The sequence below is a fragment of the Trachypithecus francoisi genome, unplaced genomic scaffold, assembly GCF_009764315.1.
Source record: "Trachypithecus francoisi isolate TF-2019V2 unplaced genomic scaffold, Tfra_2.0 Lachesis_group5, whole genome shotgun sequence".
Taxonomy (NCBI): domain Eukaryota; kingdom Metazoa; phylum Chordata; class Mammalia; order Primates; family Cercopithecidae; genus Trachypithecus; species Trachypithecus francoisi.
Genome location: NW_022681470.1, coordinates 58,981,305 through 59,008,486, shown reverse-complemented (window position 1 = coordinate 59,008,486; position 27,182 = coordinate 58,981,305). Strand labels below are relative to the sequence as shown.

Sequence of the window (27,182 nt, the reverse complement as noted above, 5' to 3'; positions counted from 1 at the left end):
TTCATGCACCATCCACGTGGGACCCCTCCCCAGCCCAGAGCAGGGGACATGGTCCTCTGCCACCTCCTTCCAATATTCCAGACCCCACTGCTAAATTCCCCACATTGCCTCAGGACCCATCATACTCTTTCTAGTTCCCACTCCCTCTCTTCTCTCCACCACTCAGAAGCATCCCCTGAGTCTTGAGAGAGAGGGAGTTTCTCAATCCCCAGGAAGACAGACCAGCTCAGAAAACCCCACCTCCACTGAACCCAAATGCAGAGTTCACAGCTCTGAGGGAACTATGACAAGCTAGCAGGAAAATCTTCTGCCAGCATGGATGGTAGGATGCTTGAATTCCAAAGGTGACACTGTACCTCCTTCCCCAAGTCCTTCCAGAAAAAGGATCATTATAACCAGTCTAGGAAGACTTAATGCTGGGAAAGGAAGCTCTGGAAGGCCTTATCTTCCCTGCCCCTTCAACCTAGGCAAGGGACCTTCCTTCGGCTCACCCAGAGAAAGGTTCCACAGAAGTCATGCCTAAACTCTTCAGCTACAGGACCCTGTCTTCAAATGAACCAATGTCACATACTCCCAGGATAGAAAACTGCTGAAAGCAGGACTGGCTTGGGTGTGGGGTGGGGCGGGAGCCTGCCCTGCTTTGCCCGATGTTGAGTGCCCAGGCTCTGTGCACTTGGTACCTTTATTCCCATGATTGCCTGTGCCATCACCCACTGCACTGTGAAGGATTCCATTTGTCCATCTGGAAGATGGACATTATTTTTCCCTCCTCACTCCTTCACCTGGCCCACAGCCTGTGCCTTTTGGAGTGGAGGGGGACATCCCAACCTGGGGACAGGGACATTTGGAGAGCAGTCCCGTGAAAAGTTGCCATCTGGGACCCTCTACCTCCCACCAGGACACTGCCAACACTGAGCACCCTTTTAGTTCCACAAATTCTTACTAGGCCCCTGTAAAGATTCGCCCAACCTCCTCTTCCTCTAAGCTCCGACATGTTGGAACCCCAAAGCCATGAGGGGCCTCTCTCAGGCCAGAAGGAGCTCTAGGATCCTAGCCCTCAGCAGAAGGCCCCAGGCTTTCCCACCTTCTCCCAGCTGCTCTGAGGAGGGTGACGGGGCCTGCAGACCTGGGCTGGAGGAGGAGTCCTTTCCCCAGAGCTGGGCTGGGGGTGTGGGTAGGTGGCCTGGAATGTGCTGTCTCACCCTCCTCCTGCCCAGGTAGTGAGCAGCCAGAGCCCCCAGCCCTCCAGTTCTGAGGGTAAGCTCTGTGAGCCAGACTGACAGGACAGCTGCCCCCAGTAGGGTCCCCTTCACGCGCCATCTCACCCCAACTCAGACGCTAAAAATGGTTCTCTGGTTTTCAGCCTCGGCGCCTGCCCACAAATTAGTGTCTCCAACACAGCCTCTTGGGACATGACTTTAGGGAGGACCCTGGGGGAGCCAGGAGGCCCCAGTGAAGGGAGATGGTGCTGGCAGAGTCCCTTTCTAAGGAGACAAGAGTGGATAGGGCCCCCCTCCCAGCTTCTGGGAACCCCCCCTCATTAAGGCCACCCAGCCTCAGTGTGACAGCCCTGCTGTCCTCACCATGGCAGAAGAACAGACATTATTTCCACCCCACTGGGGCATGCTCCCCTCACCTCCACCTCCAGTTCTGTCAGCTTTACCCTCAGCCACCATCCCGGGCACTGCTCTGCTAGAAGAGAATGTAGCAACAGGAGATGGGGCAGTCAGCCCTGCGCCCTCCTGCTCAGGGTCCAGAACCCACCTCGCCAAGCCTGGGCTCCCATAGTGAGCCCACAAGCACGGAGGCCAATGGGGAAGCCAAGTCAGGGAAGCTCGGTCTCCCTGCTCACCTGATATTTCGTCTCAGACTCTTCTCCCCTCCCCAGTCCCGCAGCCATCAACTTGGAAGGGGGTGAACCCTCTCCGTGATACCCGTGCCCCAGGGCACCAAGCAAGCAGGTGCCCTGCTGAGGCCGAGACTAGGCACCAGCCAGCAGCCCGCAGGACCAGGTGGGGATGAACCGGCAGTACTCACAGGTAAGCCGTCAGGGGGTCCAGGTCCCCCGGTACGGCGGACAGCCCGAGCTCAGAGCAGTCGGCAGACAGCATGATGCCGTCCTCCTGGCAGTGGCAGGGGGCCGGGCAAGCAGTGGGCCCCGGGCCGAGCCGGGGGGCGCCGCCGGCGCTCCGGGAGGCGCACAGCGCGGCGCAAAGCCACAGTGCCCGGAGCCCGGGAGGGCTGGGCATCTCGGCAGCCGGGCTGCTGGGGCACCTGGCGGGCGGGCGTGTGGACGCACAGGCGCGGTGGCCGCAGCTGCTTCCTCCCGGTCCCGGTGGGCTGCGCCGTCGGTGGGGACCGCCCCGGGGGCTCTGCTGGGCGTCAGCGGCGGCGGTGGGAGCGCCGGGACGGTGCAGTCAGAGAGGGGCAGGCATTGTTGAGTGATCTTCGTTATTCGGTTTCACAGGCTGGGCTTGGCAAGGGAGGGAGACCCAGCCGGAGGAGGAGTCAAGGAAACTTTCTACTCTGCGGCTCGCTCCCCTTCCCTCCTTCCTTCGGAGCTGGCAGGAATTCCATCCAGGAAAGAAAAAAAAGAAGGGAGAAAGCAAAGAAACCCAAGCGAGCAAAGCTCAGCCCGTCAGAGACGTGCATTTGTTTGGAAAGGGCGTCCCAGGGCCTTGGCCCCAGGGTTGGGGACCCTCTTGCCTTTGGGGACAGCCACGGAGTCACATGGGACCAGAGGAGTTCCCCTCGTGCCTCCACCACGTTTCACACGTTTCACACTGGAGGAAACTGAGACCCAAGAGGAGAAATGATTTGTTCAGGGTGACACAGCTGATGGGGCAGCCTCAGAGCTGGAACTCGTCCGCCCTCCTCGGCCTGTCTTCTAGGACAGGAGAGAGGGGAGTGAGGGGCTACTCTGGGAGAGGCCAGGCTGCGCAGGGTTCCACTACAAGCTGAGATGACCCGACAGTGGGCAACCAGGAGCAGTCTCCTCACTGAGAGGCCGCGCCTTGACTCCAAAGAAACGGGTGTGGAGTTCCCCCAGCTGAGTGCACCCTGGGTGGAAATGCACTCCTGCAGACTCTGTCAGGTTTACGGGCCGGGGACTACCTTGATCCCCGCTCCCAGGACTTCGGGAGGCTGAGGGACTGCGGGCAGCTCAGCTGGTTGTCAGAGCCCGCCTCAAAGTAAGCGGTTTCGCGCCACCTGGAGGCCGAGTGCTGCAGCTGCAGCTCAGCCACCCTGAGGCTGGAATCCCAACAAGGGGCTGACCTGGCCGGCCCCAGAGCCCTGATGAGCAAGGGGCATGGTGGTTAACACTGAAGTCAATCGCTGTTCTCTCCTTAGACCATAGTGAGCTGGCCGTGCTTCCTTCTTGCTCTCTCTGGTCTATCCCATGCTGAGCCAAGACCCAGCGCAGAGCTAGAGCAGGCTGTGGGCCCCCCTCCTTCCTTTTTTGCCCCGTCTGCCCATGGTCCAGCCAGAGGGTATACCAGAAACCTGGGACCTCAGATGCATCCAGGATTTCTTCCACCCTGTACTTCCACATGCCAGGATCCTCTCATCAACACCTCTCCACTCTCCGATAACCTCCCAAGGCTAGAGGGGCTGCATAGCTGGACCAAGAAATAAGCAGACCCTGACCCTAGGCCTCCAGTTGGTGCCATGGCGCTGAAAGTAGAAGATGAACCTCATAGGAAGGCCAGGGGATGGGCCTACATGACCAGAAAGACCCACAGATAGAGCCACCTCTGCCCTATGGCAGAAAGCTACCACAGGTCAGCCTGCACTTCCTTCACTCAACCACAGCCTCGGCTCCATCTCATTTGCAGCTCCTGCTGCTCCAGTGTGAGATTTTCCCAGAGTGGAAAAGCCATGGTTGAGCAACCTCAGCAGCAGCTGCTTAAGACAGACTTGGGCAGCTCAGAGCAGAGCCTCTAGCCTGCTTTTGTGAGGGTCATTGGGGGCCCAGCCCTCAGCTCCTGATAAACAAGGCATACGGAGGACACCAACACTCAGTCCTCCTGGGAGGGGACCAGTGCTCAGTCTCATTCTGGGAAAGCTCCCAGCTGAGCAGCCAGCACGACCTCTGTACCCTTCTTCAACCAGGCCTGAGAAGGACCCTCCCTTGACTTCTGACCCATTGCATGTTAGTAGGAACTCAGGTTGGCCCAAGAGCTCTCCCCGCTTCCCCTTGGGGAGACCCAACTCCATTTCAGGGACTCTTGCTCTGATCTGCCCACGCTTTCTCTGTGTCCTCCCAGGGCCTTCCACCAGGGGCAGTTAGTGTCCAGCATCAGGCACTGCACCTGGAAACTCGCAGCCTGACCAGGGAGGCAGGCAGGAGCTCATGCAGCCGCCAGCAATCATGCAGATGGTATGCAGTGCAGTCCTAGAGTGTGTGGGACAGACAGCTACCTTCCCACCCTCTTTTCTGGTCTCTGCTGCTCCTCCTGGTTTTTCCTTTCTCCATATGCTCTCCCTGCTTTCTCCGCCACCTCCTCCTATGTGGAGGGGAGGAAGGAGCAGAGAAAACTTGGCAACTCCACCTGAGGGGTGCCTCCAGTGTCTGCCTTCTGAGTAACAGGGTAGCTCTGACACCTCCACCCTGGTCGAGGGCTAAGGGTGGCCCCTGGGGGCTCTGACAGGTAGAGAAGGCTGGGCATGGCAGGAGAAGGGAAGTAGGAAACAGGATAAACCCTACTGTATACAGGGTGGCGCTTGCAGGGTAGTGGGGCAGAGGACCAACAATTTGGAGCTGTGATTCTGAATCCAGGGCTTAGCACCACAGGAAACTAGACGTGGAGAGACCAAAGTCTGAGGAAGCTGAGAAACTGGAGGATTAGCGGGGACAGGACTGCTCCATGGGAAAAACCAACAGCATGGGGGCCATAGGTCACTTAGTTCAGCCAGACTCCAGGTCCTAGTTTCCATCCCGGCTCCATGTTTGCGCACAAGACCCACGCACTGGACTCACGTCTGAGGATGGACAGACAGAACACACTGAGTCTCACGCTTGGCCACATGTCTTTATTCCGAGACCCTGTCCCTTCGCAGCACAGGGCCCAGTGGAGGCCGCCCTTCCAGGGAGCCCAGGCCCACGTGGACGTGTCAGGAATGCTGTCCCCATCCAGCAGGGCACAAATCTCTCCTGCTCTGACACTGCACGGTGACTAGTGCCAACTCAGGGCAGCTCGTCTGCCAGCGTGCTGTTCAGACAGTTGTAGAGGTAGATATACTGCTCCTGGAGATGGACACAGGGTTAGGAGGCTCGCCCCGCCTGCCCTAATCTAACAGAAAAAGGCTCCCTTGTGTGCCCCAACCCCTAGGGCTCCAGCTGGGAGAGCACACAGCGGTCCACAGCACCACCTGGTGGCTACCCGGGTGGTGGTGCCTAGAGGCCTGCGCAGAAGCTCCCTCATCCCCCTGCCCCTTCCCACAACTGAGCCCCCACGCCCCCACCTCAGCCCCATTGCCTCTGGTTACCTCTCAGCAGCGTTGGGGTCATAAGGCTACAGGCCTGAGACCACTGCAGGGTCACGTTAAAAACATCCATGGGGCACTCAGACGCTGCCTGCTGCAGCAGCTGCTCCATGGCCAGGAAGGTGCCCAGCTGGGTCGTACCCTTGCTGCAAATGACCTAGAGTTGGATGAGGTACCTAAAGGGGGTATGGCGGGGGTGTACGGGGATGTGGGGAAACCCAACCTGGGCGCAGGGACTGAGAAGGGACACTGAACACTTGGTCAGCCAGCCAGCCTGGGCCCAGGGAGGGAGGCGGTAAATTCCCACCATATTCCTGAGGACAGGGTAGGGTGTGGAGAAGACAGGGGGCCATTGTGAGACTGTGTCCTGTTCACCCATAACCCAAGCAGGGCTCAGGGAGATCTGAGGCTATGCCAGAGGGGCAGGGAGGAGCTTCCAGTGTCCACTCCCCCAAGACCGTTGTCCAACACCACCTGGAGCGGCTGAGCAGTGTGCCCAGCTTCTTGCTGTTGCCGCGAGAGCAGCACGGGCCCACAGCAGCCAAGAAGGGCAGCAGGTTGGTGGCAGGCAGCTCACGCCCAGGTTCCAGGTATGGAAACTGCAGCCTCTGCACCTCCCTTTCCTTCCTGCTGTCCTGGGGCAGAGACATGATCGGCATTGATGCTGGAGAGGGCAGAGGGAGCCCGCACATGACTCTTCCCCCACACACCATCCCATGCCCTGTGGCCCAACACCTACATGTGTAACCCTGAAGAGGGTACAGAGCCAGCCTGCTGTGCTGCTCTCGCCACCCAGTGCACTGTCACCATGTCTGTGACAATGGGCTGCATCTCCGTTGGCCAGAACTCCTGTGGCTGGGACCAAGCTCAGGCAACTTCCTGAGATCTCTGCCCCTGCCTTGGTGACAGACAGCATCGCAAACTCCCCGCCTCCATCCTCAGCCCTAAATCCTGAGCCTCCCTTCCTCTGTCCTCTGCTCTGTCCCCTTCTCCGTGGCATCGGGTGGGCACCCAGAGACAAGCACATGAGCCCCGTGCCGCCACACCAGCTTCCAGAGCTCCTCTGGCCCTGCGGGGCCAGTCAGCACCACATGGTCACGGCCAGAGGGCCCACGCTGCAGAGACTGAGGGTGTCCCCTGTCCAGCCCACAACTCTGGGAGCCCCCAGCAGCCCCAGCCTGGGAAGTACAGGTGGTCAGAGAGGGCAGGAAACAGTGGCAAAAGCAGCATCATGTCACAGGGAAGAGCCAGGCTTCGGGCATGTCGTCGGGGGGCTCTCCTCCACCGGAGAAAACCGTCCCTGAGAACAGTCATCTGAGGGCAGACAGTGAGGGTGAAGCTGCCAGAGGCCCCCCAGCCCACGCTGGCCCCCTGCCTCTCCACAGGGTCCGCAGTGAGACTCACAGGAGATGGGGCTGTGCTGCTCATAGCCAGGAGGGGGCGCGGAAGAGCCAGCCTCGTCCTTGATGGCTTGCAGCAGGAGCTGGGAAGAAGATGGGTGCCCTGAGGCTGGGAGGTCCCACTGCAGGGCTGGCTCCACAGGGGAAGGCTGCCCTTGGCTGTCACCCACTTCCTGTTCTGAAGTGTACCTCGTACTTCTTCAAGAAGCCAGCGTTGGCATTGGCTGCCCTCTTGGCACAAGCCTGCATGAATTTCATCACAGAGATGGGCCAGGACCTCGTTGAGGGGTTGAAGAGGGAGAAGGCACTCAAGGTTCCCCAGCTCCCCATTCTAGTCTGCTTGGCTCTGCCCACGAACAGGAGCAGGGAGCCTGCCTGTGGGAGGCACAGGGAAGCTGGGACTTACTCCGAGATGTTGGAGGGCGCTTCCAGAATCTTGTTCAGTAGGCAGCTGTGCAGGAAGACGTACTGGCTCTGCCAGGGGGAGGGGCATCAGGCTGCTCCGAGAGAAGCGAGAGGGGCCTGCAGGGAGATTTTCCAGGCCCTGACCAGCAAGGCAGGGATGGGGTAGGAGGGAAGAGGGAGCCACTGAGAAACCTTCCCTCCACCGTCCCATGGTGTCAATGCTGACAGGGTCCTGTGCCACCTCCCCTTTCACAGAACAGGAAGCACAGCTCAGATAGGATGGTGATGTTTTTGAAACCCTCTCCCCAGGGTCTTCTGTGTGCCCCATGAGCTCTCTTTCCTGGTCCCTCCTGTAGTCCCGTGGCCACCCACTTCCCTCCCACTCCTTCAGGGTCGCAGCTGCCCAGCCCAGCCTGCGAGGCCCTCACCGGGGCCTGGATCATGAGGGGCTGGTGCATCTGGGGTGCAGACACAGAACATGTCTACCACCTGCTCTTCCTCCAGCTGCTGCAGCAGCCTCGAAAGGGCCACGAAGGTGCCCGTCCGGCTCATGCCCACACTGCACGGGCAGCCCCTGAGGAGCTGAATGGGCGAAGGGGCTGCCCATGTTCCCAGATCTCCCCACAGTCCAAGAGCTCCCCATATCCCCAGGCCAGGCAGGGGGCTCTCCACCCTATGCACACACCTGCCCTCACCTGCAGTGCACCAGGATGGGTCCCATGCCTTGGGTGGCCCTTGCCTGCTCCTGTACCAGCTCCATAAAGGCGAGCAGGGAGCTGGGGGCCTCGAGGATGCTATGGTTGGGCCAGGTGGTGAACCTAGTTGCTTCACCCTCTGCTGCTGTTGCTGGGCAACCTGAGAAGGGGGTGGGAAGGGGGCAAGGAGGCAGAGGGGCCCTGTTGCTGTTCCTTATCTTCCTAACTCCAGGCTCCTGTGCCACAGACCTCACGCTTTCTTCCCCAGCTGCCCAAGGGCAGGGGTGATGCAGACCAACTGTTCCTTGAGGGTGGCAGTTATGTCTCCCCCCTCAGGATGCTTCCTGAGCCCTGGGGTCCTTCTCTAGCTTCCTGGGTAACCTCTGCATATAGAGGGTGCAGGGCAGAGGAGTGATTCAGGTCCCTGGCTTTCCTACTCCAGGAGTGCACAACCTGGGAAGGCAGATGGACACAGGGGGCATGGGGTGAGGCAGGAACCCTGAGCTGGCATGGGGGAGGTCAGGAACCATCATGTCTCCCCTGCTTTTCCTTTGCCTCACTGTGTGGCCTCAGATAAGCCCTTAACCTTCTCTGTGCCTCCCTACCCCTTCCAAACACACACTTCCCTGGGGGTGGCTGAGTGCTTGTGGTCCTCAGAAAGAGAGGGCTCCAGGGACCCAGGAGGTGAGGCGACCATCTCAGGGATCTCAGCTCTAAAGCCTGTCCCACCTGCTCATCCTCAGGGCACGCATGTGCTGCAGCTGGAATTCCCGCTTGGTCCACTCATCCTCAGGCTCCTTGGCCAGGAGGTAGATGGTGATGTGACCACGGATGACCAGGGTAGAGTCTGCCGGCCAGTAATGCTCACACAGCACCTGGGGCCAGAGGGTTGGAGAGGGGAAGGGCGGCTGTGGGTCCAGCCCTGTCACTGCTGCCCCCAGCTTTACCCAGTCTCACCCCTCCCTACCCACCTTTCTGGTCCCTGCCACTCTGCTGGGATTCTTCTCTTTGTAATGACCCAGCTCCAAGGCTCCCTCCTCCAGGAGCCACTTTCCCTTGCCTGGGCTCCAGCAGCCTTGCCCTCAGACCTCTCATGACCCTCAGGATTCTGAGTCAGCTGCTAAGCTCCTGTGCCAAACAGGACAGCCCTTATTCAGCAGCCATTGGCTCTGGGCTCACTGCTCCAGCAAGAGGACAGACTCAGCAGCCTCTCTGTGTGTCCCACGGCCCTGCATCTGCCAGGCTTATCAAAAGGAATGATCCATGATGGTACCTTTGACACCAGCCCTGGGCAGTCCCTACCCCTTGGTGCCTTCTCTGCCCAGAGCAAGAAGCCCGTAGAAACTAAGCCAAGCTGGGAGCTTACATACCTGGTTCCTCCCACTGCCTCCCCATCCCAGGGACGACCCCATCCTGGGTCTGAGTGGGAGGTGGTTCCACCACCCTCCAGGCCTGATTGGCCTCACTCCAGTCTGCCCCGCCTTCCCTGTGGGAAGATGCCAATGGGACCATTCCCACAGGAGAACGTGCGCCACCTAGTGGCCTTTTCAGGAGACTGCAAGGCGCACTCACCCTCCCGTCCTTCATGCCGACAGTCAGCACGACGATGACGCGGACCTGCAGCTCCCACACTAGCCGCCAGAAGTCCTCCAGCATTTTCTTGAGAGGCCCCTGAGGGGCAATGAATTCCTGTGGGTGGATGGGTTTAGCCCTGGGGTGTAGGGGACAGAGGTCAGGAACATGTTAACGGGCGATGCTTGGTGTGAAGCACACAGCAGATTTCCAACATTCAACCTCCAGGAGTGAGGATGCTGTGCACACACCTGCATGTGTGCAAACACACGAACACATGTGCACCCAGAATGCAAACCAGGAGGCCTGACTTCAGAGACACCACCCCATCCCTGTCCCGCCCCAAAGGGACAAGAAAAACCCCAATGAAAACAACAAGATACTGACATGCATTAAATAGCCCACCTAGGTCACCCTCTTCACCCACTCAGAGGCGCCTTCCTAAAACCAAACTGCATTTCTTCCATGCTCAAAAATCTTCTATGGCTCCCCGTTACCCACCAAATAGAGTCCAAAGCCCTCCGCCTAACAATCAAGCCCTCCTTCATTCAGCCCCAGGCTATCTTTCCCATTACATCTCCCACCACCCAGCACTTCCCCATTCCCTCACCCCTACGCACTATTCCCCCCCCCCCCCCCCCACACACACACACACACTGCCTGAATGTTACTGCCTGGCTGTTCTCTGGCTGCTCCTTCCAGTCAACAGAATGTCCTTCCCTCTCTCATCACTTATCAAAATGTTACTCATCCTTCAATAAATCAAATGTCCCCTCCTCTGGGAAGCCTTTCTTGATTCCTCAGGTGGAGGAAATTTCTCCTTCCTACATGTGCCCTGAGTACGGTGTTTTTTCCTCTATTACAGCCCTTGTCACAATGTGTGAATGTCACACATGTGCCCATGTGCTCCTTTGAAGGTGGGAAATGTGGCTAACTCAGCTCTGCCTCCTGCAGGCCCAGCACAGAGTCCAGCACAGAGCCCAGCACACAGTAGGCCCTTGCTAGACACCTGCTGGACTGAGCTCATGAAGCCCAAGCTGGTGATCTCCTAGAGAGCTGCTACAGCTAATGAAGGCCAGTGTGGCCTGCAAACCAGTCCATCTCCTGAGCAGATCCCAGATCCCATGGACAGCCTCGCTGGTGGCTCTTACTGGGATGAAGTTGGCGTTGATGTAGTCAGAGTGTGGATCTCCCTCCAGCCGGGTCAGCCTGACCCTGGAGTGGTCATCTGCAGAGAGTGAAAGCTGTACATTCAGGGCTGGGGACATGAAGCCCCCTGCCCCTATGCCAAGCCCTAGCCCTCTGCCATGCCTTCTCTCCTGTCCCCAGCACTCACAGGGTAGCACATGTGGGTAACGGTTCTTGGTGGTGTTGGCACCACCAGCCCAGCCTCCAGTGTGGGCTGCTCCTTGCCCACCTCCTTCAGCTCCTGCAGGGATCAAAGGCAGGCACTGGTTGCTGAAGTAGACCCATCTCACCCCATGCCAGGAGAGGGGCAATAGGGGCAAGTGTGCAACTGCGAGTTCCTCCAGACCTTCAGACAGGTCCCAGTCTTTCCTCCTCTGAGCCCAAGGGTGGTAGAGGCCTTACCTCGAATTCCAAAAAGAAAGCCTGGTGCGCGTGAGCACTCTTGGCCTCCTGGCTCTGTGGATAGGGATGGGCCGGTGGGTCCACCTGGTGGGAGGGGGAGAGGGTAGCCTTCCAGCCTTAGGTTTGCAGAGTCCTGCCCTGACCTCCCCTGGGTGACAGGTACAGAGCAGGGGACCTCAGTCCTGGCAGCACAACCTGATCACCTGAGGGCCTGTTGGAAACGCAGATCCTGAACTGCACCCTGGGTGTGGAACAGTGTGCATTTCCAGCAAGCTCCTCCAACGCCCAGCCTGGGCTGCAAACCACCAACGTGGAAGAACAGAGAAGGGGCAGGGGACATGTATGCATGTGCACACACACACATGCGTGAGTCTCATAGACTCCCTCCCCAGGTCCTGAGGAGGGCTCCTGTGCACAGCCAGTGCTCAGTTAATGTCAACCCCAGGCTATCTTTCCCATTACATCTCCCACCACCCAGCACCTCCCCACTCCCTCACCCCTACGCACCCCCGACCCCTACAGGAGGTTGACATGAGGGAAAGACCTATGGCCTGATACCATCTACATGGTTAGTCAGGGAGAAGGTGGGAACTGGAGAACGTGTGTGTGATGGTTAATTTTGTGTCAACTGGGTTGGGTCACAGTGCTCAGAAGGTTGGTCAAATATTATTCTGGATGTTTCCATGAAGGTGTTTTTTGAATGAGATTAACATTTGAGCCGGGCGCGGTGGTTCAAGCCTGTAATCCCAGCACTTTGGGAGGCCGAGGCAGGCGGATCACGAGGTCAGGAGATCGAGACCATCCTGGCTAACACGGTGAAACCCCGTCTCTACTAAAAAAATACAAAAAACTAGCCGGGCGAGGTGGCGGGCGCCTGTAATCCCAGCTACTCCGGAGGCTGAGGCAGGAGAATGGCATAAACCCGGGAGGCAGAGCTTGCAGTGAGCTGAGATCTGGCCACTGCACTCCAGCCTGGGTGGCAGAGCGAGACTCCGTCTCAAAACAAAAAAAAAAAAAAAAAAAAAAAAACCATTTGAAGTGGTTGGCTGAGTAAACTCTAATGTGGCTGGGCCTCATTTAATCAGTTGAAGGCTTTCATAGAACAAAGACTGACCTTCTCTGAGCAAGAAGGAATCCCGGCAGCAGGCTGCCTCCAGATGCTTCCCTGAGCCTTTGGCAGATTCCTGGACTCACGAAGTCACCACAATCACATGAGCCAACTCCTCAACATCTCTCTCTTCCCCCCTCTCCCTCTCCTCTCATCTCCCCCACCTTCCGTCCTCTCTGTCCCTGCTCTCCTCTCTCCTCTCCCCCCACACACACACCCTGTTGGTTCTGTTTCTCTGGAAAGCCCTGACTTATGTATGAGTGCATTTGGAGGAGGAAGGGGGCACGTGGGCAGAGAGGAGTGGGGAGCGAGAGGTCCAGGCATTGAAAAGGTATTTGGGGAGGTATGGTGGCTGAAGAAGAAGAATGGGGCTCTGGCAGAGCCTTGCAACCCCCTGACTGGGACACAGTCACAGCAGAGTCAGGGCCAGGGGAGCTTCAGCAGTGCCACCATGGTCCCCACAAGGCAGAGAGGCACAGGAAAATGCGCTCACCGCAGGTTGTAAGCTGTCAGCTCTTGGGAAAATGGGAAGGCACATGGGGGCACATGGGAGGCAGCCCCAGGGGCAGGGAGCTGGCCCACTCTGGTCACAAAGTTCTCCCCAGCCCCCAGCCTTCCCTCGCACTCACCTCTGCCCCTTCACCCTCCTCCAGCACAGCAAGCCCAGCACAGCACAGATGGTGAGGACACAGCCCGCCATGAGGCCCTCCACTACCGGCAGGGGCACTGCTGCGGGCGGGACACTGGCCCGGGGCTCTGTGGAGAGAAGGGAAGAGTGGAACATAGCCTTGTCCCACAAACCCTGGGGGTCATGCCAAGCTCTCCTAGACCTGAGACCCTCTGGGTGAAGGGTATAGTCACAAACCCCCTCTACCCTAGTAGTCCCAGATATCAAACTGAGGCCAGACATGGCTGCCTCGGGGGAACATCTGGATGGGAACTGGGAACACCCGGCAACCCCTCCCTGACCCCAGCTCCTCAGGATGCCCCAAAGACCCCACTCCCTTCCCTGACACCATCAAAAGAAAAGAAAGCTGGTAGAGGCCTGGTTTCCTGGGCTTTCTAGAACTGCACTGTCCTTATACGGTAGCTACCGAACATTTGAAATACGGCAATTCCAACTTATGATTTGCTGTAAGTGTAAAATACACACCAGATTTCAAAGACATAGTAAGAAAGAAAAGAATGTAAAATATCTCATTAGAAGTGTTTTTGGCCGGCCGCAGTGGCTCACGCGTATAATCCCAACACTGGGAGGCTAAGGCAGATGGATCACTTGAGGTCAGGAGTTCAAGACCAGCCTGGCCAACATGGTGAAACTCTGTCTCTACTAAAAATACAAAACTTAGCTGGGTGTGGTGGTGGGTGCCTGTAATTCCAGCTACTCAGGAGGCAGAGGCAGGAGAATCATTTGAACCGGGAGGAAGAGGTTGCAGTGAGCCAAGATCACGCCACTGCATTCCAGCCTGGGCAACAGAGAAAGACTCTGTCTCAAAAAAAAAGAAAAAAGTGTTTTTAATGGGTCACATGTTGATATTTTAGATATTTTGGTTTAAACAAAATGTCACTAAAATTAATTTCACCTGTTTTTTTACCTTTTTAATGTAGTTTTAAAAAGACATTTTAAATTACTTATGTGGCTTGCCTTACATTTCTATTGGACAGGGCTGTTCTAGAGTCCCGATGGCCTGGGAGCATCCAGGTATAGAGGGGCAGAGCGGGAAGGCAGCGTGAATATGGACAGCAGCCGACCACTGCAATGCCTCAGACTCTCCTGCCTGCACTCTCAGCTCGCCCAGGCCAAGTCTGCTGCTAAGAGCACTTTCGTCACTGGCTCTGGGTCTACCCACTCTGCTAGGACATGTTATCCCAGTAGTCTAAGTTCAGTCCTTCCTGCTACTGGTTGGTGATGAGCCACACAAGAGGGTTCCCAGTTCTCCTCCTCATCTCCAGGGTCCAGCGGGAGCCCATGCCCAGTGCCCACCCTACCTGAGAAGGCTGAGAAGGAGCTAATGGTCTCAGGAGGGCCACACCTGGTAAAGGCTGCAACGCTGAGCTTGGGCAGAGAAACAGGACCTTCTGCTGGGGAAGGGCAGGCAAATAAGGTGAAGCCCCTCCCAGAAACCTGGGTCACAAGCAATAGACACTCAGACAGCAAGTGCTCCCTGGAAGGGGGGTCCGAGGAAGAGAAGAGACAGTCATGGGTTCTTAGTTTCCATTTCTGGTTGGGCCAGTAAAGCCCCTTCCTCACCCCTCTTGTCTGCTTATCACTAGAGACAGGAACTAAACACCATGGCCTCAGGCTGCTAAAAGCCTAAAACAAAACAGAACAGAGCAATAACAAAATAAGGCAGGTTGGACAAGCTTGGCAGAGGTGAAATATCATGCTATCTGCCACCTTACAGCAAACCCCATCTTCCTTGCCTGAGAGTAAGAGGAAGCTCTAGAAATAGGTACCTGAGCCTGGCACCCCTGTAATCCCAGCACTTTAGGAAGCCAAGGCAGGCAGATCACCTGAGGTCAGGAGCTGGAGACCAGCCTAGCCAACATGGTGAAACCCTGTCTCTACTAAAAATACAAAAATCAGCCAGGCATGATGACCTGTGTCTGTGGTCCCAGCTAGTCGGGAGGTTGAGGCAGAAGAATCACTTGAACCTGAGAGGCAGAGGTTGCAGTGAGCCGAGATCAGCCACTGCACTCCAGCCGGGGTGACAGAATAAGACTTTCTCAAAAAAGAGAAAGAAAAAGAAAAACATAGGTACATAGATATCCTGGGAACTGCCCTGGCAAGCTGAAACAATACACTCCACTTTCCTTTTTGAAAAAAGAACCACGTAACAGATACATGTTCGGGTTTTTGCCTTGTCTGCCAGGAAGCTCAGTCAAAATAACTCTATTGGCCTTAATGGACCATCACATGCATTCTGTTTATAAGTCAATCCAGATCTCTTGTTTCTTTACAAAGCACAAATGAAGCTGGGCGCGGTGGCTCAAGCCTGTAATCCCAGCACTTTGGGAGGCCGAGACGGGCGGATCACGAGGTCAGGAGTTCGAGACTATCCTGGCTAACACGGTGAAACCCCGTCTCTACTAAAAAATACAAAAAGCTAGCCGGGCGAGGTGGCTGGCGCCTGTAGTCCCAGCTACTCGGGAGGCTGAGGCAGGAGAATGGCGTAAACCCGGGAGGCGGAGTTTGCAGTGAGCTGAGATCCGGCCACTGCACTCCAGCCGGGCGACAGAGCGAGACTCCATCTCAAAAAAAAACAAAAAAACAAAACAAAACAAAAAAAAAGCACAAACGAAACTTACAAGTTTCATCACTCGCTTCAGCCTTAGCGCTCACCTATACTGGGAACCTGGCTTGAGCTGCCCATTGCACATCTCTTTGGTGTGGCCACAGTCCTCTGTACCCACAGGCACTGTCCAGGATCTCCGCACAGCCCAGGGCTCCAGGTAGAAGGGATTGGGGAGCAGGACGGCGAGGTAGGAGTCATGTCCTCTGTAGTAGTGGTCACGCCATGTGTGGTTGATGGCTTCCCCAGAAGGCTGAGGCACTGAGAGAGGAGTGCGGAATGGGCAGCACAGGGTGGGCAGTGGGGCCGAGGCCTCTCTTCCTGCCACAGAGGGGCTGCCTATCTCTCGAGCGGGTACCCACCAATCACATTAGCACTCTCCTCCAGAACGCTCTGGTCCCCCTTCCTGCTCCGAGACTGACACCAGCCTCACATACTTCATCTTACCAGTCTCAGTCCCCATCTTACCCCACCGCCGTCACCTACTCCATGCCATGGCTAGGGTCTCCCCCTCCCCTCCTGGGCCCAGGACTCATGTGACATGTTGATGGTGGCAATAATGCCATACCACTGGATCTGCCCGACATCCTTGCCAAATATACCCTGCGGGATCATCACTCCCATTTCTGTCCCAGGCTCCAGCTCAGGGGCCGGGGCTAACACTGGGGGATGCCAGGCTGGGGATGGAGAGGAGAGTGAGGACCTGACTGGGTGCCTAGCAGCCCACCTTCAAGGGCAGGGACCATACCTTCATAGCCCCAGTGCCCCTCAGTGCTTGGGGCTAAATAACCAAGGCTGGGTGCAGTGGCTCATGCCTGTAATCCCAACACTTTGGGCTAAGGGATATAATTAAATAAGGACTAGAAGGTTCCTGGGCTAGGGTACCAGGACACGAGGCTCAAAACTATGGTATCAAACTAGCAAGATCAGGGCCAGAGGAAAGGGCTGGGCCCTGGAGAACAGAGAAAAATTCAAGCAGCCAGGACCCGAGGAGTGACATCCCCAGGAAGACATGGAGCTGTGGCAGCATGTCTCCCCCACAGAGAAGCCGCCTACCCTCAGCAGAAGTGGAGCACACCAGAGTGACCCCCCGACTCCACAGACCGTTCCTGCCCAGCACTGCGAGGCTGAGGCGATAGGAAGGGGCAGGCACCAGGCTGGGCAACAGGACTGCATTTTTGGAGGTGTCAGCCTGGAACACGCTGACATTGACATGAATGTCCATGAGGTGGGCATTCCCTCCTGCCGCCAGCTGCTCTGTTACCACCACACAGGTGCCCACAGGCGGTCCGCAGCAGGCACCGTCCAGTTCAGGGCCAGGAAGGTGGCCTCAGGCTGGCACTGCACATCCTCCACAAGGCCAGGCTCTGTGGGAATCAAGAGGCTCTGCGTTGGGTGGGGGTCAGTGCACTCCCCATAAGCAGGGCTTCTGGGTGAAGGGCTCTCGAAATCTGCAGGCACAGAGGGACTGGGCATGTATGCCCATGGAAAGGGATCTCGGCCAGGCGGAAAAACATCTCCTTTGGACATGACTGCCCACCTGGAGAAGCGTAAGGGGCATAACCCAGAGCAGAGTGGGTGCAGCATCCATCTGGAGAGAGCAGTGGCTCAGAGCGGAGCAGGCAGGGGCTGCCCACCTGGATCAGACCTGCATCTCCGGGCACCTTTGTCCTCCTGCTGCTGACGTCAGCATACCAACAAGCAGCACCACGCGGTGAGTGGACGTCTGCAGCGGCCCCGCCTGGCACAGCACTGACAGGGAGAGGTTGCATCCAGGTGTGAGGCCCCTCAGGATGAGGCGAGCTTGACCTGGCACCAGGGGTGCTCCCAGGAGAGGTGCCCCACCTCTGAGAGTTGGGATCCCCTTCCTGCTCTGAGACTGTGTGCCCCCAAGGGGCCGCTGACCCAGGCCAGGCTGACCACAGTGGTGCTTGCATGCCTGGACACCAACAATTCACTGGGTGGGCACAGGGCTACAGAGGGAGGGAAAGAGGGAGGGACAACAGTCAGCCAGGCCACCAGCCCCAGTCCCCAGAGTCCCATGCTTGATGCCACGGGCCTGTTGACCCCTGCAGGGCCCTGGGGTGTGGAGATGGAAAATGGGCTAAAGGGGGCACCACTGAGGGAGGACCCAGGGCTCTCTGAGGCAGCCTTGCTCACCTCTCCTGCATCTCTGCCTTCCCCATGCCTCATGGGTCCAGCCAGAGGTGTTGGCTGCTGCAGTGTGGAGGGGCCCAGCCTGCATGACAACCTCCACCTCGTACTTTGTGCCTGGAGTCAGACTCAAAAAGCTTGTGCTGGCCACCTTGGCTCCCACAGCGCTGGTGCTTGCCTGGGTGCCTGCCTGGTACAGGGTCACCTGGTAGCTGTCTCGGCCTCTGGAGGCATGAACCCAGGATGCCCAGAGCTGGGGGGGACCTTCACTCGTCACATTTACCAGAGGAGGGACAAGCAGGCCTGCGAGGAGAGCAAGATATGGAGGGTGTGGAGAAAAGGGAGAAAAGATCTACACTAAATCTCTGGCTCCCCTTCCCCAAAGATCCCCAGTTTATCCCTCCATCCTTGGCCCTATCAATAAACACCCAGGAGCTGGAGACACCATTTCAGGGCATCCAGTGAGCCCAGGATTCCACTGGAAAGCAGGGCCCGCCACTGACTCCAGGCAGCAGAGTCCAGGCTAAGCCTGAGTTGAACAGATGAACTAATCACTTACTCTCACCACACTCCCACCGCTCTCAAGGCAGAGCTAGGCTGGGCAGCATGAGTGTTAAACCATGTCCCTTCTCCCAGCCCCTGCACAAAGTAGCTTTTAAAGACCCTTATGGCCGGGTGCGGTGGCTCATGCCTGTAATCCCAGCACTTTGGAAGGTCTAGGCAGGTGGATCATCTGAGGTCAGGAGCTCAAGACCAGCCTGGCCAACATGGTGAAACCTGTCTCTACTGAAAATGCAAAAATTAGCTGGGCATGGTGTTGGGCGCCTGTAATCCCAGATACTCGGGAGGCTGAGGCAGGAGAATTGCTTGAACCCAGAGGCAGAGGTTGCAGTGAGCCGAGATCGTGCCACTACACTCCAGCCTCCTGGGCAACAGAGTAAGACTCCAGTTCAAAAAAAAAAAAAAAAAAAAACAGACCCTTATGTGCAGCCAGGTGTAGTGGCTCACGCCTATAATCCCAGCACCTTGGGAGGCCGAGGCAGGTGGATCACTTGAGGTCAGGAGTTCGAGACCAGCCTGGCCAATGTGGCGAAACCCCAACTCTACTAAAAATACAAAACTTTGCCACGCATGGTGGCACGGGCCTGTAATCCCAGCTACTCCAGAGGCTGAGGCAGGAAAATGACTTGAACCTGGGAGGCAGAGGTTGCAGTGAGTTGAGATCACACCACTGCACTCCAGCCTGGTAGACAGAGGGAGACTCCGTTTCAAAAAAAAGACCCTTACGAGGATGAACAGGCAGGTATCTGGAGGTCCAGGCAGCATCCCTCCACCCCTAGAGCTTGAACTCACCCGAACTCAGGAGGCACACAAGCCTGGCCCAAAAGTCAATACTTCTTTATAAATGGTGACACTGAGGCTCAAAGAGGGCCAAGGTTTGCTCTAGGGGCTGAGTCCCAGCTAGAACCCAGGTCTCCTGACTCCCAGGGTGACCTCTTTCCAGCTCCCTCCCAGTCTTTACTCCAGGCAGGATCCAGACAACAGTGACATGGGCAGGAGGAGGCTGGGAGGGGAGACCCAGGGCAGGGGTGGAAGGAGCCACCACATTGGAGACGGATGCGCTGAGGGTAGGGAGGTCCATCTGTCCCTCAGCTCCACCAAGGGCTCCACAGGCAGAAACAGCAGGAGGACTCAGGCCACATGGGAGGGGCTTCCCAACCCAACTCTATGGATCCCCAGGGCTTCCAGGGAGAAAACCTCCCAACGTGTCCTGCACTTCAGTAAAGGCAAGGAGCATTGAGCTGGTCACACTGCCTGCTTGAATCCCAACTCCCCACTGCGCTGAGGAACCTGGCGCAAGTTATTTTCTGTTTCTCTGCCTCAGCTTCCTCATCTGTGAAATGGAGAAAACCACAGTAACTACTTCCTAGGCTTGGTGTTATGAGACTTAATGAGGGCACACAGGTAGAAGACCTGGCTGAGTGCCTAGTAAACGCTAGCCATTACTGTTATGCCTTTTTTTTTTTTTTGAGAGGGGGTCTCACTCTGTCACCCAGGCTGGAGGGCAGTGGTTCGATCTCGGCTCTGCAACCTCTGCCTTAAGCTAATTTTTGTATTTTTAGTAGAGACGGGGTTTTACCATGTTGGCCAGGCTGGTCTCGAACTTCTGACCTCAAGTGACTCACCCGCCTTGGCCTCCCAAAGTGCTGGGATTACAGGCGTGAGCCACCGTGCCCAGCCTTGCTATTGTTATGATTAACCACTTGTGGCCCACTATCACTCACCTCCCTACTGCCAGCCATGACAGAGCATGAGCAATGTCATGCCCAGGGCCACTATACAAGTCAGCAAACCCCTTCTAAGAAGGGTCTGCCCACCTTCTAGAAGGCCTAAAGGGCCAGGGCCCTGGGGGAGTCCCAGTGAGGGGAGTGGGGTTACCAGGTGCCTAGGGACTGAGGGAACAACCCTAAGCTGGTACATGCCCCACCATCAGCCCAGCTGCCTGCCTGAAGACCACAGAGGCCAAGGGGACATGCAGCTCCCTGGGAATCCAAGGAACACGGTAGGGGAGGGCCATCAGAGGGCACTCACATGTCCAGCCTGTGGCGTTGGTGCTGCTGCTCTGATCCGGCCCCTGCAGGGTGGCCAGCTGCACCAGGAACTCGGTGCCCGGAGACAGCTAGGCCCAGGAGAAGTTCTGGACCTCCGCAGCCAGAGTCTCCTCCCTTTCCAGAGTCAGAGGCCTCAGGCTATAAAGCTGCACCTGGAAGTCCTCCCTACCCACTGATGGGGGACTCCAGGAAGCCCTCAGGGCAGGAGGCTGGATGGCAAGGTTCAGGCTCAAGTTGGCAGGAGGAGCAGGGACTGGAGGAAGGACAAGGAAGAAATAGATGTGGAGTCACCCGAATCCCCTGCCTCTCCCTCCATGAGCTACACCCATCTCCTCAGTCCCCAGGCAAGCTCCCAGCACTCCCCACCTAAAACCCCCGCTTCCACAGGACTCAAAGGCCACCCTCCTTTCCTTCCCAGGAAACCCTCTTAGACAGATGCTTGCCCAGACACCTGCTGCCCTGCTTCCTCCCTGTCTGCCCTTTGAGGGCATGGCGCCAACCCTCATACCTCTTAGGGCCCCAGTCTCCAGCTCACCTGCTGACGTTCAGTTCCGGTTCAGTCTGTCTCTGGCCTGTGGACCTTGGTGCATGCTTAGCCTCCTGCTAAGGTCCTCTCTACCCATCCTCCCCAGCCCCAGCAGATGCCCCTGGGCAGGACCCCATCCTGTCCCCCACCAGCTTGCTCTCACTCAGCTCACTCTTCCCCGGGAAACCTCCTCTGACTTTTTAAGCAAATGTCCCTTCTGTGAGTCCTAAAAGATTAGACTGAACCACATAAAATTCCTGAGGTGCAGCCATTTTAACCAATAGGAATGGAATTTCATAGAGTTCAAGCTAATACATTACGCACATTCCAACTAGTGCATTAACAGGTATTATGACATACAAAGTAAGCCATCTGCTTACTTGTCTTCCTGAGGCCCTGAGGACTATTCATCACTTTGGCCTCAGCAACTGGTTTCATGCCAAAAAAAAGAGTCATTCATTAAATAATTGTGGGATAGATGGATGGATGGTGGATGGATAGATGGATGGATGGACGGTGGATAGATGGTGGATAGATGGTGGGTATACAGCTAACCAGATGGAAGGAGGTAGAAATTGCTTGCAGATACATTCATGAAAGGTCTCCTCTTGTACTCATGGCCTTCTGAGTCAAGAATATGGCACACGAGGCTGGGCGCAGTAGCTCATGCCTGTAATCCCAGCACTTTGGGAGGCGGAGGCGGGCAGATCATGAGGCCAGGAGTTCAAGACCAGCCTGGCCAACATGGTGAAACCCCATCTCTACTAAAAATACAAAAACTAGCCAGGCGTGGTAGCAGGCACCTGTAACCCCAGCTACCTGGGAGGCTGAGGCAGAAGAACTCCTTGAACCCTGGAGGTGGAGGTTGCAGTGAGCCGAGATCACGCCACTGCACTCCAGCCTGGGTGACAGAGCAAGACTCCATCTCGGGAAAAAAAAATATATATGGCACACAGTTCAGCCACAGTGGCTCACGCCTGTAATCCCAGCACTTTGGGAGGCCAAGGTGAACAGACTGTTTGAGGTCAGAAGTTCAAGACCAGCCTAGCCAACATGGTGAAACTCCATCTCTACTAAAAAAAATAAAATAAAAATACAAAAATTAGCCAGGCAAGGTGGCAGGTGCCTGTAATTCCAGCTACTCAGGAGGTTGAGGCAGGAGAATCACTTGAACTCAGGGGTTGAAGGTTACAATGTGCCGAGATCCCGCCACTGCACTCCAGCCTGGGTGACACAGTGAGATTCATCTCAAAAAAAAAAAGAATATGGCACATAGAAGTGCAGAGTAGAGGATGCCAGTCCCCCAGTCCACCACCTGGGGCTGGCCTCCCACAGGCTGCAGCCGGGAACTCACAAGTACAGGTGTGGATCTTCTGAATGCTGGAGTTAAGGTTCCCCGCCCAGGCCCACACTGACACGGCACAGCAGGAGCTGGGCACCAGACTCCTCAAAGTCAGGCTGGAATTGTCCGGGCCCAAGTCAACAAGACTGCCCGGTGACATCTGGCTGCCCTCCTAGTGCCAAGCGACCCTGTAGCCTTCCCGCTGTCCTGGTGCTGGGGCCCAGTCAATGGCCAGGTCAGAGGGGCCGCCCCTGCTGATAACCTCCAGTAACTGTGGTGCCATGGGACCTGAAGAGAAAGGTAATTTGGTGAGGGGTCCGTATACCGCCTGCAGCCCTTTGGTGCCCCCTGCCCAGCTCTTCTGAGCCTCTCCCCTGCTCTGACCTCCTTCCCCTGGCAAGGCCTTCCAGCTGCAGGGCCAGGGAACACAGTGGCTGGTACTCACTTGTGCAGCCCATGAGGCTCTGGGTGATGATTACCAGAGATGAGGCAATGTCCACACAGAAGCGGGCCCCAGGCACCAGCCCATAGAAGGTGATGTGGGTGGCACCAGGTGGCACAGAGATGTTTCCAAGGAAGCCCAGGTTTCCCTCCATGTAGAGCAGGGCCCGTTTCCCGGGCTCCTTGGAGGCCTCCAGCCCATCCAGCTGCAGCTTGGCATCACTGCCTTGTCTGGACTGGGCTGCGGAATCTGGAGGCAAGACAGGCCCCGGAGAGTGAGGCCCCACCTGCCTCTGGACGCAGACGCCCCTGGGCAGGATCCTGCCCTGCTCCCCACCAGCAAGGACTCACCATCCAGCCAGGCACTGGCCTGGGTCCAGGCACCATAGGGCCCCGCTGGGACCTTCAGCTCCAGAGCATAGTGCCCAGTGGGCAGGGGCCCCGGGAATGTGACACTGTAGGCTTCAGGGCCCACAGTGATATTCTTCTCCACTGGCCCACTTAACTTCAGCAGGAAGCCATCCTGGGCACCTGGCCCTACCTTCCTGCTTGCCCAGAGCTTGGTGGGCAGGGGAGTCAATACCAGGTCGAGGGGGGCAGAGGGATCTGTGAAGAAAAGAAAGAAATATGTGCAGGAAGACCCAAACACTAGATGGGAGAAATCCCACGGGTTCTGTGCTGGCTTCTTTCTCTACGCACTGGGCCATGCCTTGTCCCAGTGTTAGCAGCCACCACTTGCCACATTCTGAATGAACACCAGGATCTGGCTGCTACCATCTGGCCATGGAAAATAACAGAAATATACACATCAAGTGATTAAATGTGCACCTGCCAGCATGGTTCTGAACACTACATGTAGAAACCAACACAGAAAGAGGGTAAACACTTGTCCAGAGATGCATAGCCAGCGGGTGGCAGAAACAAAACTCAGAACACGGCAGTCTGGTTTGTCTGCCTTTAACCACTGCACAATGGGGCTTCTCTAAGTAAAAACTCAGTGAAGCCATGGCAAAGCCAACATGGGCTCTGCAGGCATCCAACCCAGGTTCAGGTCAGCTCACCCATGCACAGGCTACGCGGGAAATGCTGGGTTTCCTCTCTCTGAACCTCCGCTCCCTCTGCCATGAAATGGGGATAATATGACTTACATAGGGCTGTTCTGAGGATTCAATGAAACCATACACAGAAGGTGCTTAGCACAGGCTGGGCGCAGTGGTGCACACATGTAATCCCAGCACTTTGGGAGGCCGAGGCGGGCAGATCACGAGGTCAAGAGATTGAGACCATCCTGGCCAACATGGTGAAACCTCATCTCTACTAAAAATACAAAAATTAGCCACACATGGTGGCGCGTGCCTGTAATCCCAGCTACTTGGGAGGCTGAGACAGGAGAATCGCTTGAACCCGGGAGGCAGAGGTTGCAGTGAACTGAGATTACACCACTGCACTCCAGCCTGGCAACAGAGCGAGACTTCATCCCAAAAAACAAAAACAAAACAAAACAAAACAAAACAAAAACAGAAAGTGCTTAGCACAGAGTCCAGCACACAGAAGGGTTCAATTGACAACTACTGTCACCACCATCATCCCCTCAGATAGGTGCCCACCATCAGCCAACTGGAGGTGCACTCCCTCTGAGCCTCCAAAGATGCCACCTCCCCTGCCAGTTGCATCCTGCTTACTTCACCCATGGAGAAGAGATGGGAAGTCTCGGCTGTGTCTCCTTTACCCCAAAAGGCACTCCCAGGTCCACTCTGTGGCACTGGGCCCCACTGCCTAATAGGGCCCAGCAGCAACACTGAATGTCAGCTCATGGGGGGTGCCCGGAGACAGGTGAAGAAAGGTGTGATGGGAAACTCCCCGTCTGACTACTGCAGTCAGGTTGGTGCCACCTAGGAGGTCTATAAGCACCACGTGGAGCCAGGCAGCCCCCCTTGGAGCCATTCCTAAAGGCTTGCAAGGCACTGGTACCCAGGGTATGCAGCACCAGGTGATCTGGAGACACAGGGGCTGGAGGAAGGATGGAGAGAACAAAGTCAGGCTCAAGAAAGACCCTTGCAGCAGGATGCTTGCAGGGACCCTGGCACTAGGGAGCACAAAAGCCCAGGCACACAGGGACACAGCTGCCGATGAGGCGCCGGACTTTCCACCATTCCCACCACTCCCAGATTGGCTGCCACCTGGGGCCTTGCCCAAGTGTCCACCTTACCTGTCCACTGATGGAGGCTGGCTTTTGCTTGGAGGTTGCTAGCCTAGGTGTTAACTTCCAAAATACACTCACTACCTGGCAAGAGGTCTCCAAAATTGTAGGACAGGGTGCCCGGGGGCATGAGATACTATGTGCCAATGTCTGGGATTCTAGGTGGTAGAGGAGAAAGCAATAGCCATCCTGCTCCCCGGGGGCTTCACCCCATGAGGCCTCCAGGCTGGATGGGCTTCCGGGGCTGTGGAGCTGCAGTCCATGGACAGTTGGCGGGGCTGCATCAGAGGGAGAGAGAGACACCAAGGTCAGTGCCACAGGGGCATCACCCCTCTGCCTGCTCCTAAATGGGTCACTGTACTAGACATGGTCTACAGAGAAGTTGCCCTCCCTGCCAGCACTCCAGGGCAGTCACCTCCTGCTCTAACCCCAGGCAACACCCCCACCCTCTCAGCCTGCAGGCCTTATACCAGTGCGAGCAGTGAGGGTGACAGTGACATTCTGCCCACAGGGTCACAGGGCAGTCACTTCCAGCTGGTAGCGACTCCCTGGCACCAGATCCTGGAACTCAAAGCTGGATGCATTGGTGTGGGCCGGGAGCTGCTGCCCTTCAGGAGAGCTGAGGGGGCTCAGACGTGTGAGGCAGAGGGCATGGATGAATCCCCCTGGTTCTGGGGCTGCCAAACTCAGAAAGAGGCTAGTAGGTCTCCCCTGGCTGGTGATGTTCATGTTCAGGGGTGGGCGTGGGGAAAAGGAGGTGCTTTCAGAACCCACTAATGGCCTTTCTGCCTTAAAGAAGAATGGAAGGCCAAAAAAAGAAAAAGAAAAAGCCAGGGTAGAGGCAGGGTCTGGTGTGGAAAAATTGGCCCTACACCCCTGACTCTTCACCCCCAGAACTCTCTCCCACACTGAAGACACCTACCTGCACTCTCCCTGCCTGGACTCCTTTCCAGGGAGGGGCATGCTTCCTCCTGCAGGAAGAAGAAAGGGAACAGAGCGTGGGGGAAATGGACAGAGGCCTCTGGGAAGGCTACTGGGGTGGTGCGGCAGGGCCAGGATCCAAGAGAAAGCTCTGTTGCTCTGTCTGACAGCCCCACACACAGCCAAGGGGCATCTCCCAGAGGCATGCCCACGGCGCATCTGTTCTCCAGGCAGGCTGGAGCAATCTGTTCTCGCTCGCTGTGCCACATGCTGGCCCTGGTGGAAAAGGAGTAGACTCTCCTCGCCTAATGCAGACCAGCTGTGGGGCCCCGAGAAGGGCTGGGAGGCCTGGATGTGCCCTGGAGTGTGGGGACCCCACCCGCTGGCCTGCCCCCCATGCCCACCTTACCTCTGCCAAAAAACCCCGGAGCCAGAGCAGGGCAGCAAACAGGATTGGGGGCCTCATCCCGACAGCTACAGAGTAAAGTTGGGAGGCAGCAAAGGGAGAAGCCAGTCCCCTGGCCCCCTTGCCTTGCTGGCTAGCAGGCAAGCAGGCAGGTGGGCATGGGTGGGAACAGCAGAGTTTCAAGCACAAGCAGGCAGCAGGCAGCAAAAGCAAGGGGCTGCCTCTTACTCCCAGAGTCTGACCCCCCATCTCTCCAGCCTTGGCAAGGCTCTTGAAGGGAGAGAGGAGGAGACTGGCTCCAGGCCCAGAAGGTGGAAGGGGATTGTGACTCTCAGGCTGCAGAGAAGTCCATCTCTTCCTGATGCTATAGCAGGACAAGCCGCAGACAAAACTCCTCAGACACCACATTAAAGAAGGAAGAGGTTTATTTGGCTGGGAGTGTCAGCAGACTTGCGTCTTAAGAGCCGAGCTCCCTGAAAAAGAAATTATTGGCCTTTTTAAAGGCTTACAACTCTAAGGAGTCCACGTGAGAGGGTCATGATAAATTGAGCAAGCGTGGGGAATGTGACTGGGGGCTACATGCATAAGCTAACAGAACAGAAAGTTTTGCAATGCTTTTTCATACAATGTCTGGAATTTACAGATAACACAAGTAGTTTAGGTCAGGGGTTGATATTATTATTACTTTTTTAACTCCTAGGGCCGGGTGGTGGTTCCAAGGTTGTCTGGCTATTTATCTTGCTTCTGTTTCTTTTTTTTTTTTTTTTTTTTTTTTTTTTTAAGACGGAGTCTCGCTTTGTCGCCCGAACTGGAGTGCAGTGGCCGGATCTCAGCTCACTGCAAGCTCCACCTCCCGGTTTACGCCATTCTCCTGCCTCAGCCTCCCAAGTAGCTGGGACTACAGGCGCCCGCCACCTCGCCGGCTAGTTTTTTTGTATTTTTAGTAGAGACGGGGTTTCACCGTGTTAGCCAGGATGGTCTCGATCTCCTGACCTCGTGATCCGCCCGTCTCGGCCTCCCAAAGTGCTGG

The 27,182-nt window shown here is 56.6% G+C and overlaps 2 protein-coding genes across 3 annotated transcripts in view; both read right to left on the bottom strand.

Moving 5' to 3' along the window:
• Positions 1-2,538, bottom strand: part of LGR6 (leucine rich repeat containing G protein-coupled receptor 6) — a 126,392-nt gene extending 123,854 nt beyond the window's left edge. For both annotated transcript variants that reach the window (XM_033198351.1, XM_033198352.1), the window contains exon 1: positions 2,038-2,538. In XM_033198351.1, the coding sequence (XP_033054242.1) occupies positions 2,038-2,249 (212 nt within the window). In that variant the 5' untranslated portion in view covers positions 2,250-2,538. The remainder of the gene's footprint in view (positions 1-2,037) is intronic.
• A 2,483-nt stretch (positions 2,539-5,021) lies between these two features.
• LOC117074073 (receptor-type tyrosine-protein phosphatase V-like) lies at positions 5,022-26,212 on the bottom strand. Its single transcript, XM_033195305.1, is given in 36 exon segments — positions 5,022-5,248; positions 5,491-5,633; positions 5,962-6,122; positions 6,227-6,569; positions 6,726-6,801; positions 6,892-6,970; positions 7,077-7,164; positions 7,294-7,361; positions 7,721-7,766; positions 7,768-7,851; positions 7,988-8,110; positions 8,717-8,862; positions 9,560-9,698; positions 10,170-10,171; positions 10,711-10,787; positions 10,896-10,944; positions 10,947-10,988; positions 11,150-11,233; positions 12,887-13,013; positions 14,291-14,422; positions 15,601-15,811; positions 16,607-16,879; positions 17,246-17,359; positions 17,528-17,629; positions 17,711-18,007; positions 20,297-20,569; positions 22,197-22,472; positions 22,630-22,875; positions 22,977-23,231; positions 24,365-24,557; positions 24,559-24,635; positions 24,835-24,954; positions 24,957-25,103; positions 25,296-25,614; positions 25,748-25,796; positions 26,151-26,212. Coding segments are annotated over 36 exon segments (5,094 nt in total). The 3' UTR covers positions 5,022-5,177.
• Positions 26,213-27,182: the final 970 nt, after the last annotated feature.